At 31.2% G+C, this 18,496-nt stretch overlaps 2 protein-coding genes across 2 annotated transcripts; one reads left to right on the forward strand and one right to left on the reverse strand.

The window, feature by feature from the left end:
* Nucleotides 1–4,217: 4,217 nt before the first annotated feature.
* On the reverse strand, nucleotides 4,218–5,756 carry LOC134275913 (galactose-specific lectin nattectin-like; the record flags this gene model as incomplete). Its single annotated transcript, XM_062758190.1, has 4 exons — nucleotides 5,588–5,756; nucleotides 4,746–4,825; nucleotides 4,548–4,632; nucleotides 4,218–4,427 (listed from the first exon to the last, which is right to left on the reverse strand). Coding segments are annotated over exons 1-4 (511 nt in total), but the record flags the coding sequence as incomplete, so codon positions are not given.
* Nucleotides 5,757–9,943: 4,187 nt separating this feature from the next.
* LOC134275914 (lectin BRA-3-like) lies at nucleotides 9,944–13,016 on the forward strand. Its single transcript, XM_062758191.1, has 5 exons — nucleotides 9,944–10,036; nucleotides 10,953–11,032; nucleotides 11,119–11,200; nucleotides 12,020–12,235; nucleotides 12,940–13,016. The coding sequence occupies exons 1-5, from the start codon at nucleotides 9,976–9,978 to the stop codon at nucleotides 12,951–12,953; spliced, it is 453 nt and encodes a 150-aa protein (XP_062614175.1). The 5' UTR covers nucleotides 9,944–9,975; the 3' UTR covers nucleotides 12,954–13,016.
* Nucleotides 13,017–18,496: the final 5,480 nt, after the last annotated feature.

Raw genomic sequence — 18,496 nt, forward strand, 5'->3', positions numbered from 1 at the left:
TGGTTTTATATATAATAATGGTCAAAGACAAATATATAAAACCAAAACCCTACAGATCTGCAGCTAGGCCGCCACCTATACCCTTGTGTTTAAAATAAACACTGGATTTAATGAATCAATTTTTTGGTGTGGCTGGGGGTCTTTACCCTGGCGAGAAAGGGGTGCCCCCCCCCCCCACCTCCTGCCAAAATTTATGGATCAATCACTGTAACAAGTTAGGAAATGTTGAGGAGAAATTTAAAGGATTTATAAGGGGTCAATATAATTATTTTAAATGGCATTGGTATTAAAATTTATGTTATTTAGGCCTAAAGTCAAGTGTCCGATAATTTTTAACTGTTTTTGACAGATTAAAACAACATTACCTCATTTGGAAAAGAATTGTGGAGAGTTGTAGGGTGTAAAGAACATTTGGAGGTCACTGATTTTTCTCCATTCTGTACGTGGTTTTGATTTCCTTTAAAAAAACTAACATCCGCTTCCTTTAATTTATGATTGGTTATTATTAACCATTTGATTAATTTTGATAATAAATAGACCATGGGCTACTGCTTTAATAATGTTTGTAGTGTAATGTATTATTTCAACAGCTAATAATGTACCGTAAGGGACTGTGCGGTCTAAAGTCTGTCTTTATGAGTGTTATATGCATGCAAATAATGCTAATAAGTTTGTTATAGTATCAGCTAATAAGTATCGGATGGGGTGCAGAAATTTACTTTAAGTAAAATAAAGTAAATAAATAAATTTTGCTGACATGCACTACTTTCAATTGAAAAAAAAATAATCTTGTGAATATAATGGCAAAATGTCTGCTCTTTTTATATAATACAACAAATTATTATATTTCTGAAGTTTATGTCGACATGCAAGATGAAAATGTCAACATACAACTATGCATATTGACTTGGAAGGAAATTATTCCGGAGAAAAATTAGGATTGTTTCTTCGTATCAAATGTTGTCTATTTATAATTTCTATAATGTGAATTTACAATGTATTTGTGCTGATGTATATTTAATTCAAAAAATGTTTGTTGCAAGGCAGTGAGTAAACTTGAATATCCGGGGGTATAATAAAAACAACTAGATGTGCTGTGAGCACTGAGCTCACTTAATGATATACCTTTCGCCCCACAAAATTATAATGGCAAGTCTATGTTTTGCCTTGGAGACCAAAAAAAAGTGTCAGATCAAAAAGTAAAATAGGAGGTGCACAATGACATTATGTAATAAAGAATATTTGAAAGTATTATTAAATTTTATTCAGTGGTGTATATACGTAGGAGGAGTTGCGGATAGGAGATGGACACTTCAGTATTATTAAAAGAATGGAATTTGTCCACGTTTTGCAACGGGCGACCCAAAATATGTGTCGGATCCAAAAGTAAACTAGGAGGTGCACAATGACACTATATAAGTAAGAAAGATTGTATTAAAGTCATTAAATTCATTCAATGGTACAAGAGGAGTTGAGGATAAGAGATGGGTACCCCAAAGCGTAACAGACGTACAGACGAACGGACATCCCGATCAATATATACCTTCCCACTTTTCAAGCGGGGGTATAATAACCAAATCAACATAGTTTTTGGCAAACACTTAGCAGTAAAGTATTTCGACTGAAATATGTATAATAAAGATAAGAAAGGCTTAACAATCAGCCGTCTTAAAAAAATAGTTCAAAGGCCAATAACTCCTTTATATTTCTTTTTACTATATATAGTGGTTTCATAGATACCCAAAATGCAAACATTGTATTTAAAACATATTTTTAACTATTAATTTAAATTTATATGTCATTTGATCGAATATTTGGGTGTTTCAAAATTGACGTTTCGGGGCATATTTATGAATAGTGTTATTTACTTTTTGAACAAATCTTCTGTTTTACTCATATATGAAATTTTGTCAATTTATACAATATATGTGATGTATAATTAGATCAGGTCACAGGCAGAGCTACATTTCAGATCCTTCATGACAATGTTGAACTCCGAAGATATGGAATAAGTTATATTTCTTTTAATTCAAATTAAGAATGAATTCCACAGAGTCTGATACCTCTGTTTCACATTAGGATATTTTACTAGAATAAGACATTTTGATATAATAATTGTACAGCAAAACCTTAATCATAACCGTGATGACTTAAACCTTTCTATCGCCATCTTACCTTATTAATGTTCATGTAGCAGCTTTCTGGTAGAATGTTTTACAATTATGATTAGTTTGATATACGTTTATTTAAGTTGTTAATTAGTCTCTCTTTTTTAAGTTGTTTTGCGAAGAATATTAAGCATATGACCATTTATTTTGTTTCTCATTGAATCTATTTATACTCGACAATTTTTTGTTGCTTGCTTTATATCCAAGCCAATTAAGTATTTGTATCAGTTTAATATGATTTACCTCATAACATTGGTTATTGGATATTTTCAGCCACATACGTTATCCCCCTTACTTTATTAGTTTATTATGAGATCCAACAAAAACTGTCAATTTATTACGAGTTACAAATAATAAGAACATAGCATTATTTAATGCGATGTGAATTTTAAAATTTCTTAAAAGGAAAATATATAAAATATATGATAGATTTTAATGTATAGCGCATACAGTTAATGCGTGAAAAAAAATAAGATAAAATTAAACAACCATATTTTATTAAGTATTCTATTGTTGACGGGATTCAAAAAATTATCACATTTTTGTCATTTATTTTATCATCCGATGTTTCCATGCAGTGAAATAGGACAAAAAAGAAAAACACTGATCTTGCTCAAAATCCACTGACACAATATAAATCAGGAGCAGCTTAACCCTTTAACCTTTACATCATCAGGTGATATAGAGAAATAAGCCTCCCTAGTCGACCAGTCACATCCGACTGGTGGCCCTCATAATGATCATTTAGACAGACAGAAAAATTCTGTAGAAAAAAAAAACATATGTCGATAACTGCTGGCATGAAAACGTCAGCCAGTATGCAATGTATGGAGACTTTAAACTAGACTTCTGATATTCTTGTTTCAGCAACTTGTTCGTCAATAGTTTACCTCGTTTTATTAATTGATCACACGTAGAGCATACTCTTGCATATCGAATCAAATGAAAGATATAAACCCAGTATGGAGGTGAAGGTATATTGCCGAATAAGTACATGTAAGGGAAGCTAAAGACCGAAAATTAAGTTCTCATGTTTATCATAAAACTTGGTTGTTAGATTACCATTAATGTCCTTAATGTCATAAATGAATTTTACAATTAAGTATATTAGTTACAATTATCAATATAAGAAATGTTTCCCCCATGTTCGATTATTTCATTTTTCTTGGTATTGATTTCATAAGCATTAACCTTCACTTCAATGCCACGTGAAATCTATTTAGAAGAATTGGGGAAGAATTAATTCAAAAATATCGACATCCAAATATAAAGTTTCAGGAATACTTGATATTGGTCAACATTTTTTATGCATATAAATTTAGTGATTTTCCTGTTGCTTAATGACTCATTTTTTTCAAATTCCTGTTTTAGAAATACATGCATGATTAACTAGAGAAAGCAATTACTTAACGCATTATGATCCCTCCAAATCAAAAGTTTGATTGATTATATGTTGTTTTACGTCCGTTCAGTAATTTTTCACTCAAATACAAAGGTCACCTTAAATCGTTGAAGGCCTTTAAATTTTTTCCTTGACTCGGGTGGCCCAAGGTTTCGTTTGAAAGACCCGCAACTTTCATTTACTTATAAGCCAATAAATCTTGCAAAAGTTAAACTAAAGTTAACAACACAGTTTTATTTCATGTTCATATAGCTTTTATGCAATTCTACTTCTTCTTGACCGTAATCATTTTCCTGCAATACAAATATATGAACAATGTATATATTTATATAAAGAAGATATGGAAATGTTTAAGGTGTAGAAATTTAACATCTTATTGTAGAGATACACATACAAAACACAGTTGATTCATTTCAAATCCACTTTCAGAAAATTTCGTCTGATGGTATGTAAAAATTCACACATAATCATACGTGGACTAGAAAATCCAATTGCAGCAATAACTTATATTATTTAAATATCGTTAAACTCTGGAAATAACACTTAAAAAATACAGTGTTTCGCTTTGTATACATGATTTATCTTGTTACCAATTATGCCTTTTGCCGTTTACATATAATTTCAACCGATGTAAACATGTATAATACCTGATACTTCGCAAATAAAAGAATATTTTGTAAAACAAGTGTCATCATCCCACTTCCCTAGCCCACCATAGTTTATCTTGGCACAATGTTGTGACCTTCCAGCATTATTGGGCTCGCCCTTTGACCAGTTAGTAAACACGAAATGACCAGTGGAAAAGGATTTCCAATATCCCTCTCTAGCAATATCTGTTCCATCAATCCATAGGTTTTCTGTCAATAACGGATAGGTTTTTAAAAGACTTCCATAAAAAATGAAAACAATAGAGAGAATGAGGAATTTCTAATTTTGCTAATTACTGGAAATGAAAAACTCCGTCATTTTATTATTACCTTGTCTGAAATGACTTGCAACCCAGTAGTTTTCCTTATAATTGTCGATATGAACTAGAAATCCCCCACGCTGTCTACAATACATCTAAAAAAGCATATTTCAGAATTATAGTTTATTGTAGTACCCCGTAAATCCCAAATTCATTCCAATTGCTATTTGTTCAATCTTTGCCAAAAAAAAAGCTCTTGAACACAAACCTGAGCTTCGAACCAATTCATTCCGTGTCTAAAAAACGCATAGCAATGATTTTGGTATCTTTTCCATCCTGGTTTGCATCCTTAGAAATGTATACACATTTATACAATTAATGACACAAGTCAAATGAAAGAAATCATAAACCTAGGCCGGGATTCATGAAAGTTCTTAATATATTCTGAAGTTTAAAAAAATCACAAGGTATGTATTTTTTACTTAACTTTCATAAGTACTAATTAAAGTTGGTAAAAAACTTCAATGTAATTCATAAACATACTTAGCGCTTGAGTATTGACTTGAAGTTAAGTGTCCTCAGGAAGTGTCTTAGGTAGATACTAGCTTATAATATGAAAATAATAGTGGAAAGAAATTTTTTTATTAAGAAACCATGCTATAACATCTTACTAGAAAATCTTTTTGACTTTGAGATACCAGTATTTACTAACTGGTAAGATACAAAATAATGTGCAATGATATAGCTGTACATTTCAGTTATGATGTAATATACCTCCATGACCATCACCAAAAAGTGCACTTTTTCCGCCAATTCCCATGCGTTGCTATGGTGACTTGGCATATGTGCTCTAGTTTTCTCAGAATTTAACTAAGCTAAGAATTACATTTAGAGTTTTATGAATATGACTTAAGATTGTTTTTCTAAACTAAGAATTCATTTATACTAAAGTGTATTTCTTAGCACAAATCTTAATTATCTTTATGAATCCCAGCTCTGATTTTAGTAATTCCGTTTATTAGTAATTCTTTATTGTCTATTCTTCTAAACCAGGTTAAGCTCTTTGTAAATTCGAAATTTGATTTAGAAAATATAAAGTGTTTTTATTACCTCGAAAATGAGTTGTCTGAATTTTTTTGAGTTCCCTCTGAATTTCTTCAAGTTTGTTGAAAATCTTTCTATCACAAGATTGTGAAGTAGCTGAAAAAATAAAAGCCAAGACAATGAATGGTATTGCAACATTCATTGCAAAGTGTTGTGTTTTAAATTCAAAATATAACTTGTGGATAAGAATTCAATTTATATACTGTATGATGTTTTTATGTGATGTGATATAAAGTTAAGTAAAAATACACGTGCCACATGTAGCAGCTGTTCAACGAGTAGTTTAATTTTTTTTTTGCGCAAGTGTTAGCATGTCAATATATAATAACTAACAATTTTAAATATTTTATATTACATCATATTGTTATATATTAGTTCTTCCTTTGTATTTAGAGGCCTTAGAGGGAAATGGTAAATTTATTGTTTTAGAAAAGTAAAAGCATGCAAAATTGATTGAACCTTCTAAATATCTCACATCCCGTTTACCATTTTCAGAAATCATTTCAAATAGACATTTATGATATTTTTAAACAAGCTGTTGCTTGCAAAAGGGTTTTTAAAAACGTTTACTGACTTTATGTCAATTCGTTAAAATTGGAAGATTTGATAAACCACTATTCCAACATGTTACCCGACTCTTTGTTTTTATTTGTTTTGTCTCAGACAAGTGTCCACAAAATAGCAAAAAATCTACTCTCCACTGATTTACAATGCTTTTCAGCTTCTAGTAGCAAGCAATCTGAATGTTTTAAACAGTAATGATATACATGTATAAACTTAAGCTTAACACAAGCATGCTGTTTCTTTTAAGGTAAGTCACTCGTCAGCTTTTTAGAAAAGTTCACGCAGAACCTCTTACTTAAAAAATATTTATTAAAATTCAATTTTTATAAAATATTTATATTCAACAATGTAATTTTTTTAACATTCATCGAAAAAACTGCTTAAAAATCTACAAAGAAGCAAGATTTATGAGGGACTATTTCTTGTGGTGGAAGGATATTCAGCAGAAATTTCTGCAAATCTGCACATTTATTAAATTTAATGTCTTGAAACTTTAGCCTCACATACTTTTACTAGGAGAATATTTTCCGTTCTTATTTTGCAGTAATATTTAATATAGGTCTTAATTTATATTTTTAAAGCAAGTTTTACACCTTCCCTCAACAAACTTTGCCATGAAATGAAGTCAAGATAAAATTTAAACCATTTTTTGCCTGAAAATCACATATTTTGTCCAATATTTCAAAATTAACATCACTGACCCCAACTTTTTCTTTCATTATTTTAAACTACTCTATACTTGTGACTGATCAGCACTTAACTCTTAAAAAGCTTGATATCAGAAAATATTTTTTTGCCTATTTAGTTTTTTAATACCCCAAATATGTTATTTTTTAGTGCAAAAAGGCCATACAATAATAAACGCGCATTAATTTGCAAGATTTGTTCACTGATAAATATTATTCAGACTATTCTATGTAAAATAAGATTAAATTTATTAACGTAGTAACATCTGATAAAATAAAATTAGAGATAAAGTAATAAATCAAAGAGTCAAAATTTAAGTGCAAAAAGGTCAACTTAATTGTACCATAGATCAGTAAGATGCACACTGACCCCCTGTTTTCTCTGCGATTTTTAGTCAAACTATATGAGTACTTATAGAAAATATACTTCCCAAAAAATCCTTGATTTAAAAAATTTGACGAGTGACTTACCTTAAATAGGGATACATTCATCTTTTGTCATTCGACAGAGAGAACCGAAATTTGCTAATATATAAATCAAACATTTATCACGCACTCGTACGTTTCATATTTTGAAATCATGTTATTCAAAATATCCTTGTTCCTTTTTGTTTGCATTTTGGTGGCTATGATCCAGGCTGATGATAAAATCAATGTCGCAAAATTTGAGAAAGCCAGAAGTCAGCCACAGAGTTTTGGGAAAAGAAACAGCAAAGGTATATTTTAAACTCTGAATAAATACATTTTTTTTAATACAAATTTACGTAGTTTTTCAACTTCATTCAATTTACTACAAATTTATATTAGACAATTTTATTGTCTAGTGCCATCAACATTTTAGAACCGTAATATCAATGTACCTATGCGCTGTGTGCATTTCATTTCGTTCATCGATACTATGCTTTTAGGTAATGAAATGATAAACAAAAATGATGTTCCTTTCCTTTTCAGCGGACTAATTGGTAGAATAATTCTTATATTGTTAAACGTCAATTTTGTTGTTTTTTTCATTCGTACGAGACGTCCCCGTATGTCGATGATATAAAAATATACTAGGCACTCAGGTCTCTTGAGAAATGATGGGTCATAATTATCGGCTCCACGCTGACAGTAACAAGGCACCTCTGTTTTAAGGTCCCAATGCAAAGACCCTCCACTTTCACTTCAAACGCTGGGCGAGGTCAGCGGGTTAAAAAGTTAGAAGTAGATTCCGTTGTAGAAAATTTGTAGAAAGTAGATTAGTAAAACCGTTGATAATTAACGTTAAAAAAGGACAAGGTATGGTTACAGCCCATTCCGGCCCCTTATTTGATGTGAAAATCAGAACACAGTCAAAATTATTATAGTTTGTAGTTAAGAATTTAATCAGATGTTTGTTTTAAAACCAGCACAAAATTTGATTCCAAGCATTTATAGAGGCCGCAAGAATGTGTAGAAGTAGAGCATTTTTCCGAATTTCTTCAATTCTGTTTGAATTTGGTCATATTTGAGATACTTTTCACTTCGTGAAACATTGAGCACAGCCTTACTATTTGAGATTTTGATGCATGAAATGCGACTGATACTAGTGTATGGAATATCTAATTTGATACAAAGACAAGCTTTTGCTCTATGTTTTCTGAAGCAAAATTTGCTGTAAAATCGATGAAAAAAATTCGGAAATCTACATACTTTATGACCTTGTTGTGACTCCCCCAATAATTTGGAAGCAATACTCATTTTGTGGCAAAGGTGACAAAAGGTTTTTATCTATAAACTGTTTTATCATTCTAAAAGACATCCCAAAACAGGGGCCAAAAAGGTGTCAACCTATCTTGCCTTTTAACCTTTTCTGACTTTAAATAATAACCAAAGTGTTGTTACTTTGCAGAATTTATTTTACTTTTTGTGTCACCTTCAGAGCAAGATTTTACTTTTTGTGGTGATGATCTTTACGATGTTTTTTTTTGGTTGTTGTTTGCGTGTTATCACACTATTTGGAAATTACACGGTAACATGAGAACCTAATCCATGCAGAAATGTGCATAATGAACATCGAGAATATTTTACTTTGAACGTTTCTACGTTTTACTGAACCAAATTTAATATGTAGTTTAAATTTTGATGAACTCCTTTCTTTTCTCTTGAATTCTGATTATTCTTCTCAGAAGTTCAGAAATCTAAGTTGTCATTAATTACATGTAAAATACATATATGGAATGATGCTTGCAATAAACCAGACTTATTGCAATCAAAACAAACTGAAATCAAAATTTTTAAAATCAAAAGATATAACATTAACAGAAGACGAAAATCTAGGATTTTTTTTCAATTAGCGAGTGCAACAAGAACAGTGTCTTAGCTTATTTATACAGTATTGACAATACTTTATGTATGGTACATGTTGTTGGTTAATTTCATCATTATATACAGTTAGATTTATGATTGTAAATGTTGTCTATGAGATGTATGTCTCCAGACTTTAATAAACTGAATTAACGAAAAGAGATATTTTTTGTTTCCTTGATTTTATATATGTTTTTAAATGTTGACATAATTATTCAACATAATTAAACCTTTTCAATCTATTTTTCAAATCACTAACTCTGGATTGTTACCAGAATTTTGAATGATGACTGAAAAAAGCAAAGATGCAATTAATAAAGCCAAAATATGTGTATTATATTTATCTATTTATTAATAGATCATGTTGTATGATCTGGGATGGAGTTGATTCTTACGTCGCGGATTAGAATTCCACTGTGGGACATGGAGATCGGACCATCGGATCAGACCGTATAAACCGAGGTACCGTTTCGCAGTTAAGGTTCTGGCACAAAAAAGATACCTCACGGCTCAATGGCCGTCCACGCGAGTATAGCACAAAAATTGTAGCTGTCCAGGAAAGTGGTGTTGTCTCCATATGAGTGAATAATTATCGAAAAGGACGTAAAGCAACATACAATCAAACAATACAGATGGTATTTTTGCATTGACCAGCTGTCGATCAGGTAGCTCTTCTACATCCAATGAAATAAAATCACAGCTGCTTCCTTTGGCATGGGTATTTGTTTTTCAATATATATACATGTATCAAAATACCAAAGCTGGCCAAATCAAAATAACGTTGTTTATCGTGTAGAAGTAAACTCTCAATTGTTTGCCATGAAAATTTCAAAAAGTCTGATTGTTTTGGGATGTATTTTGTTTGCCACTTTTGGATCTTGTGAGTAAAATTATTTTAAAAATTTCATTCATTCAGGAAATAATAAGTATAACATTTAGCTTGATAAATGGTCAATGCACTATATGAGGTATTTTTTTTTTTACATTATTTTATATTTTTACTATAAAAACATCAAAAACATGCAAAAAAGTACTTGGGTAAATTTAAAAACCAACTCGATATTTTACATATTTCAAGGAGGTTTTTCTTGCCTGTTTCTAACTAGATGAAATTTTCAAAGGTTTATTTGTCTGTGTCTTACGAATTCAGATGTAAAAAATAAAAAAAATATATATTTTCTTTCATCCTCGGAAATTGCACATCTTAAAATAGAAATGATTAGCTGAGTTTGAAATCTAATAGGGAAAATATTTCTGTGGAGTAGCTGCAAATGAATACAGCTCCTTCTCTATTTGTCAAAATTGCTTTTGAATAATGAATTTAGTTAAAATTTTACACATTAAAGACTAAAAATTCTAATTTAACCAGCCTTAATATTCATTGATTGATTGTAATGATTTTAGATAGAGAAAAATATTCAATCTTTTGAAATAGAAGTTGGTATCACAAGATTGGTAACAGCATTATATTTAATTATTAAAGTCAATAAAAAGCTTAATGCTTCTAAAATAAAATTGTCGAATTGAATCCAATTGATTCCATCTCTTAATTATCTTTTTTTTTTTAAATTTGTGAAAATCTTCTTAAAATTTAATTTAATACAATTAATATATGTATAAGACGAATTCCCCTTTACATATTCTTTTGGAAACGTTTATGTTAGCGTGAATTTTATAAAAACAGCTTCTGTAACAACAATGTGATATACATAAGATTTAAGCATATTTCAATATATTTTTCAAACAATTTTTGAGTGTATATCTTTTTCTGAGCATAAACTTTATTTTCATTGTAGGTTGTCAATATGGAGGGAAAACATATCGAAATCATTGCTATATGTATTTTAGTCAAAAAGTTAACTGGTTTGAGGCCCAGGTTTGTGTCAAAAACATTATAATATTTTACGTCATTGGGAAACCAGAATCTAAATGAGTTATATATACATTATTTTTCTGTTTTAGATGCTTTGTCGACAACGTGGTGGCTATTTAGTTCATATTGACAACTACTGGGAAAACAATTGGCTTGCAAAACAATACAGAGGTACAGAATATACGCGTTTTTACTCTTATATTAGTAAATTCAAATATGATATTATTGTATGTTCATACACTTTGCTGGATGACATTGAAGAATTAAAGCATGTCTTTTTGATAAATTATACATGTTGTGGCATGCTTATGAACGCACCGCAAGGAAATAATTTTCTTTTTAGTTTTGTAGACACTTAGAGGGGTAAAACAGAAATATATCTTTTTTCATAAAGTTTACATTCTCTCAATTAAGTAAACCATTCTGTAACAACTGTTTACATGTGACATTTCAAACTAGGCCCTCGGCAGTCTCCATAAACTCCAATGAACTCCAAACCTGCTGGACGGAGGTTATAGAGAAAGTGAAACGTCTGGTTGAACGAAATTAGAAAGACGGCACAAAAAAAAACAAAAATTAGGTGGTAAAAGTTGCATGCAATAAAGAACATTTATTTCTATTTACAACGAAAATATAAAACGCCTTTTAGCAATTGCTATAAAAAAGTATTAATTATTTCATTTTTTGTTCGTTTTGTCATTTTTTTTAAAAGATTCAACAAATAGAGAAATTGTACAGTTGTAAAAACAATTAGATAACCAAAAATTGTCTTCCCTGCCTTGAATTGCATACTCAACCAATTTAGTTGTTGAAAAATTTCTAATCATGCAATTTTTACTAGTCACAAAAGAAAGAAAGTGCATAGTCCAAAGACTGTATTTAAAACTTCAACTCTGCTGCAGAAAAGACAGTAATCAGGAAGAAACTAACTTGAGTGGTATAAATTTGTAATTAAACGTTAGTTCTAGTGTAAAAATAACAATTTTTTAGATTACCGTTGGATTTGGATCGATGCAACTGATATTGCTAGAGAAGGACACTGGAGGTCGTGGTATACTGGTAAAGCAGTGTTTACGAACTGGTCAAGAGGGAACCCTAATAACGCGGGTAAAATTCAACACTGTGCAACGTTGAACTGGGGAGGCGTTGGACTATGGGATGACGATTACTGTTTCAAAGGACACCCTTTCATTTGTGAAGCACAAAGTATTTATGAAAATGTTTTTTACAGTATTCAAGTAGATATAATTATTTATGTAATATCGTCAAGCACGTGATCTTTCTCATTAACAACTTCTTTAAATCTGAAGCAACAAAAAATTCGTGTAAATTCTGGTTAATATAGTATAGTTTACGGTTATTTGTCAATACCATCAAAGATTTGTTCTCGGTCCTTTTCTTTATATTACTATATAACTTATATCTCCCATCTCTTACATGTATTTATTAACTTTGCAATCAATTTTTTGATCGGAAAAGTTCGATCTTAACCCAATCCATATACTACCGATTTTACTGATAGAATCTTGAAGATAGCGATACTTTATACCGGCATATCGTAAAATACAAAGAATCAACAGATGCTTAATCGTGATAAGAGTGTCCAGGAGCGCAGTGGTATCCCACTCGCTGCGATCCGAGTTTGATACCTGAGATTGGCAGTGGTCGTATAGAGAGGATATGTTGGTTGCCCTCTCGGACACGTGGAATATTCTTTTTCTCCCACAGAAATGACCCCCTCGCTTTAACATTCATGCAAAGAAACCCACTGGAAATAAGCTTTCGAACTTTCATTTGGTCATCCTTCGCATCATATATATACGAAATATCGTATACATTATTAAATGTATATTGTATGTATATACATTGTTTTTACATAATAATTAATTATTTATGTTAATTTCTTTCAGAAACTGAATGCTGAATGCGAATAAAGAGTGAAGATAAACGTACATGTGTATGTCTGAATAAATGGCATTTCATTCTATATTGCGTCTATTTTTTATTTTGTTTCTCCAGATGACATAATTATGTGCCTTGTAGCAACAGAAAGAAATGAGGTCTCTTTATAAATTTGAGTTTCAGCTGAATTTGTATAATTGATTCTATTCATATTCTAACAAAAACAAACTCCAGTAAGATGGAAATCATAACCAACTGTGGGACACGGAGACCTGGATGAGGCAGTATAAACCGAGGTCAAGTTGCAGTAGGTGCTGACACAAAAAAGATCCCTCACTGCCAACATAAGTGTCGAGTACAGATCTAAATTAACTTGCATCCCTTCACCGGCCAGTGTTGGTGTCTCAAAATTCGTTAAATTATTCAAATTTAGAGCAAAGTAAACACGGACCTTAATGCATCAAACGTGGGATTAGTGTCATAGATATGAAGGCATCCCCTTTCGAACAGTCATACCCGCCATGTGCTATTTCCGGGTATACGAGAAAATTTGATATGTACTAAAGTTCAATTTAGCGTTCATTACAAAACATCTGAATTATAAATACAGTACATACAAAATAAACAATTGAAAATCTTCCGATATTACACATGTACTTTTTAATCATTTGAAAAAAGTACGATACATTTTTTGTTACGTAACAATGGTTTTCAATGTCCTGAACACAAGTCTGGCGTGGAAACCAATTGATGTTCTGATAAAAACAGTGTACAAGTATTAGTATTATTTGCAATATACACATGGTCAAAAAAAGTCATTTGTCTATTTTTATCAAAACCAATTGCTTTCCATGTCAGGCTTGTATGCTATTCATTATTTCTGAATAGAGAAGGTATAGATAAGCAGGAGGTGTAATTATAAATTGATATAAATATAAATTAAGTGTGACCATTGGCTGATTCCACCACTATTGTTTTAATCAATTCGAACGAACTACTAATCGTCAGAAATCTCTCTCTCTCTCTCTCTCTCTCGATCTATCGATTCAGTCTAATTTTTCAAAATGATTTTATATACTAAGGGTATATTATTTCATTAGTAGGGGAATTTGTCGATGGTAAAGTTGAAGTCATTGCATTTATCATAAAGTTTGTTTCGTTGTTAGGTTTCCATTAAAATATCCAGATATGAAAAAGTTGTGTCAAACTTTATGCTATCTTTTATTTCAAGCTCAGTGGGATATACCTGGGTATGGAGTCGACATAAGAACTGAAGTACCTATTGTTGATTAATTAATATACGTTGTCTACATATCGAAAATTGAGTTACACTCATTTGATTATCTAAAGTACTGCGATATATAGATGAGTAGAATCTCATTGATTGTCTGTTGATTTTAATTTATTCTATTTGAAAAATGAAAAGAAACATTATTTAAATTTAAAATGATAGAGAATGTTTGTCTACATTTGATAGAATAATCATAAAAACAAATTTAAATCAGGAAAAGAATGAATTTATTGAAAGGTTAACTAATTGCAAATTGTTATTCGTTGCTTAAATTTAGTTTCAAAGGGATTTGCTGGGAAGGATTTTCAAATAAAGATATTAATTTGTAATGTACAAATAACATAGCAAACCAGTCTATTCATCTGCAGTGAAGTACAGTGTACTAGTATTAGTATTATTTGCAATATATTTGTGATCTTCAAAAGTCATTTGTCATTCTGACTTGAAATAGTTTTGATATTTGTTCCATCCCTCTTTGCATCCTATTATAAGTGGGAAAAATAAAAAGAAAATTTTATGGTGTTAAAATGGTATTGAATAAACGTTACTAGATTTGCCCTTGTGAGATTATTGACTTTCCCTACAGTAATACAAAACTACAGAACACGACCTTTCATGACTGGCTTCTGCATAAAAAGTGCTCGGTGTATACGAGGAGTTTGAGGAAGAGATATTTTGAAAGACTGTGATGGTCCGGGGTGTTAATAATCTTGAATCATGAATGTTGTTTTCTTGTCAAAATATCGGTAAAAAACAAATATTTGAGACAAATATTGCAATATTATTTTTATGATAATGTTCAATGAAGTATATACATAAATAAACAATCCATTTGTGTTAAATTACACAATTTCTCCAGCGTCCTCTAAAGTACTCTATCGTACTCTAGCGTACTCTGTTTAGTAGGACCTCCACTGCGATTACTTTTATTATTTCTAACCAATGAAAATTGTCCTGACTTTCTTAGAATACTGTTGCGTCATATTACCCATATTGCAATATTATTTCACGCATCACTAGACTATAGAACACACATCACAAGATTTGGAATATACGAGGGTTGATCCAAAAGAAATGTCACAATTTTGATAAAATTGCTATAAATCAACGTAGAGCAAAAAAATTATACACGATGGAAGCTTTATATATTTCAAATCAGATCTGCAAAATTCAACGTAATATGATGTATACTTTCTAGAATATCGGATTTTAAACAATGCGAGTTTATGGTTGTCGCCGCACCTAAATATAATGTAATATGACGCGGATAGGCACCGTCATACTTTTAAACGTTTCCCCTTCGATTCATTAGAAAACATTTGTGATTCGCAAACATTTTCACCAAATCCACTTTCTTTAAGAATTCTTGGTACCATTATATACTCACTCTTTTCATAATTAAGCCCTCTGTCAAAATTTTTTAACAGTAGCATAACCATAAGACAAATTAATAATTCACAAGTCACTCTGTACGTCTGTCTTTTTGACAACGTCAGACATCATTGAACGATTCCGTCCGATCTCCTATCTTTCGGTCTTCTTGTCCTCTGCTAACCATTCAGTGACCCATGACCCGCTAAAATTGCTGAAACCATCTATTAAGATGTCTCTTATTAACATCCTTTTTTCTGTAAGTCTGGTTTATCAACGTAACTGTCTCTTGTGATGATTCCCGTATTTTGGAGCAAAAATGCATTACAACTCGTCGAGCCGTTTTTTCCCCATTTCGACAATCCATTTGTTCAACTCAACAGAATACTAGTATAACAACAAGTTTTATGATAACAAATACCAATGCCGTCATTTAATTTTAAATTGAAGACTTGAAAATAACGAGAATTGTGTCTTTTCAAAAATTGGGAGATAAGGTGCTTGTTTAGAATTTTTATAATGTGTTTGTCTTTTTCATACCAGGAAAAAATACACTTTAAAACGTGACGTTCCGTCGTTTCGCGGCGACACCCCATATGCTACATGTTTTAAACATCTATAAAATAAATTGAAATAAACATTACTAAATTAAAATTGCAAGGTTAATCAGATTTATATTTTTGGATTTTTTGGTATATATTTTATTTGATAACATGATGTCAAATATAAAAGATATGGACACTGGGACATTACTTTTGGATCAACCCTCGTACATCACAAGATTATAGAACATACATCACAAGATTTCGAATATACATCACAAGATATTGAATACACATCACAAGATTTTGAATATACATCACAAGATTATAGAACATACATCACAAGATATTGAATATACATCACAAGATTTTGCACATACACTGTATATCACAAGATTATAGAATATAAATCACAAACTTTTCGAATATACCTCACAAGATAGATTTTGAATATACATAACAAGATAATGCACGAACATCACAAGATTATAGAACATACATCACAAGATTATAGAATATACATCATAGATTTTGAACATGCATCACAAGATATTGAACATACTTCACAAGATTTTGAATATACATCACAAGATTAAGAACAATTACATCACACGATCTTGATTATACATCACAAGAATTTCATTATACATCATGTGTTTATCCAATAAAGCAACGTTTTACACGCCATATTTGTCAACAAATTATTTTAATTCTTATGTCGACAAGATATATCCCAGTGAGCTTGAAATAAAAGATACCACAGAGTCTGACACACATGTTTCATATCTGAATTTTTAACTATAAAGAGACAATAATGGTTATCTTACAACAAAGATTTATCATTAACATGAAGACTTTAACATTTCAACTTCCCTTACTTGTGCAGCAATATATGCCTTTGCCACCTGCATAAGGAGTTTATTTCTTTCAGTTGATTCGAAACAGAAGAGCATGTTTAACGTATGAACAATTTCTAAAAAGAGGTAGGTAATTGACAAGCAAGTAATTGAAGCAATTATATCAGCAGTCTCGTTTAAAGTAATCATTTCTTAAGTTCTACGGTCGATACAATGTCCTTGTCAGCATATACAATTTATCAATTCATTACGTCAAGTGCTGACTTACGTTTTTCATATTGATTTTTAGATTATTATTTACACACTGAGTTGTTCACGGATTTTTTCCAATTCCCGATCATGACAAGGTGCACACGGCGGATGTAATCGGTCGGCAAGGAATGCTCACTCCTCCATGGCACCTAATCCAACCTCTAATGTTTTGGAGGTCCTCTCCTATTTTTTAATGCAGAATGGACTTTCGAGCTCGGATGTTGCTCGTTATCTCCACATACACCTGTATTTCATAATAACCAATTTTTGAAGGTTAAACAATATATTGCGTTACTTGAAAAGACATTGATAAGGTTTGTCTGCAAACAACGAGGGAAAAATTACTTATTCTCTCAAAGATATGAACAAAGGATACAAAGATGTTCTTCAAAATTAAACATCACCCCGCACGTCATTCTATAGAATGATATTTCCCCCAGAAGTCTTGCTGCAGAGTGAAACTTCCCATTCGGGGATGAAAGACTCTATAGAAACAGGCGAACCCCCTCCTCTGGAAGTATCACTCTAAAGACCTATTCTTCCAATTGATGTAAAGTCAGACATCCCTCCCAAAATAAGTGTCTCTTCTTTATTTGATCTTGCTTTTAATAGTGGTAGGGTCACAAAGCTACAAAATCTTTAGAGCGGTGCACTAACTGTCCTTGCATTTGCTGCTATATCTTTGATTACTTATTTTGACATTAGCAAAATAAAATTTACAGTGATATCTTTTATGTTTCTCAAAATGACGTATATATATTTAGATTGTTATTGACCATTTTTTCTGACCAATGAAAGGCATAAACATTCTATATCCACTCGGTCCGTCACTCTGCCTCTTCTCCCAATTACAACCATGGACGGGGGACGATTATTTTTAAATTTTATTATTTGCATGTACTTTCTTCCCTCCCGCCAAATTTTTGGGGTATGAATTTATATTTTTAGCGATTTCAGACAGATTTTCTTTTTTTTTTTGGTTAAGATAGTTCTATTCTCAGGTCCTTAAAATAGTCGAGAAAATGGACAAAAAATATCACCGAATTCTCAAAGTAACGTGTTTATATCCACGGAAAGGCTTCAAGCGTCATCATTAATGTTTATCAAACTATATAAGGGAAAAATAAATTTCAAATACATTTTCAGGTGAAGGATATGGAGATAACGAACAATATTTGATGTCAAAGTCCATAGAATCAATACAAAACCGGAGCAGAGAAAACATGGACCTCTAGAACATCAGAGGTGGGAT

Source organism: Saccostrea cucullata, unplaced genomic scaffold, assembly GCF_032062105.1.
Source record: "Saccostrea cucullata isolate Sc308-1 unplaced genomic scaffold, CSIRO_AGI_Scuc_v1 ctg139, whole genome shotgun sequence".
Classification (NCBI taxonomy): Eukaryota; Metazoa; Mollusca; class Bivalvia; order Ostreida; family Ostreidae; genus Saccostrea; species Saccostrea cuccullata.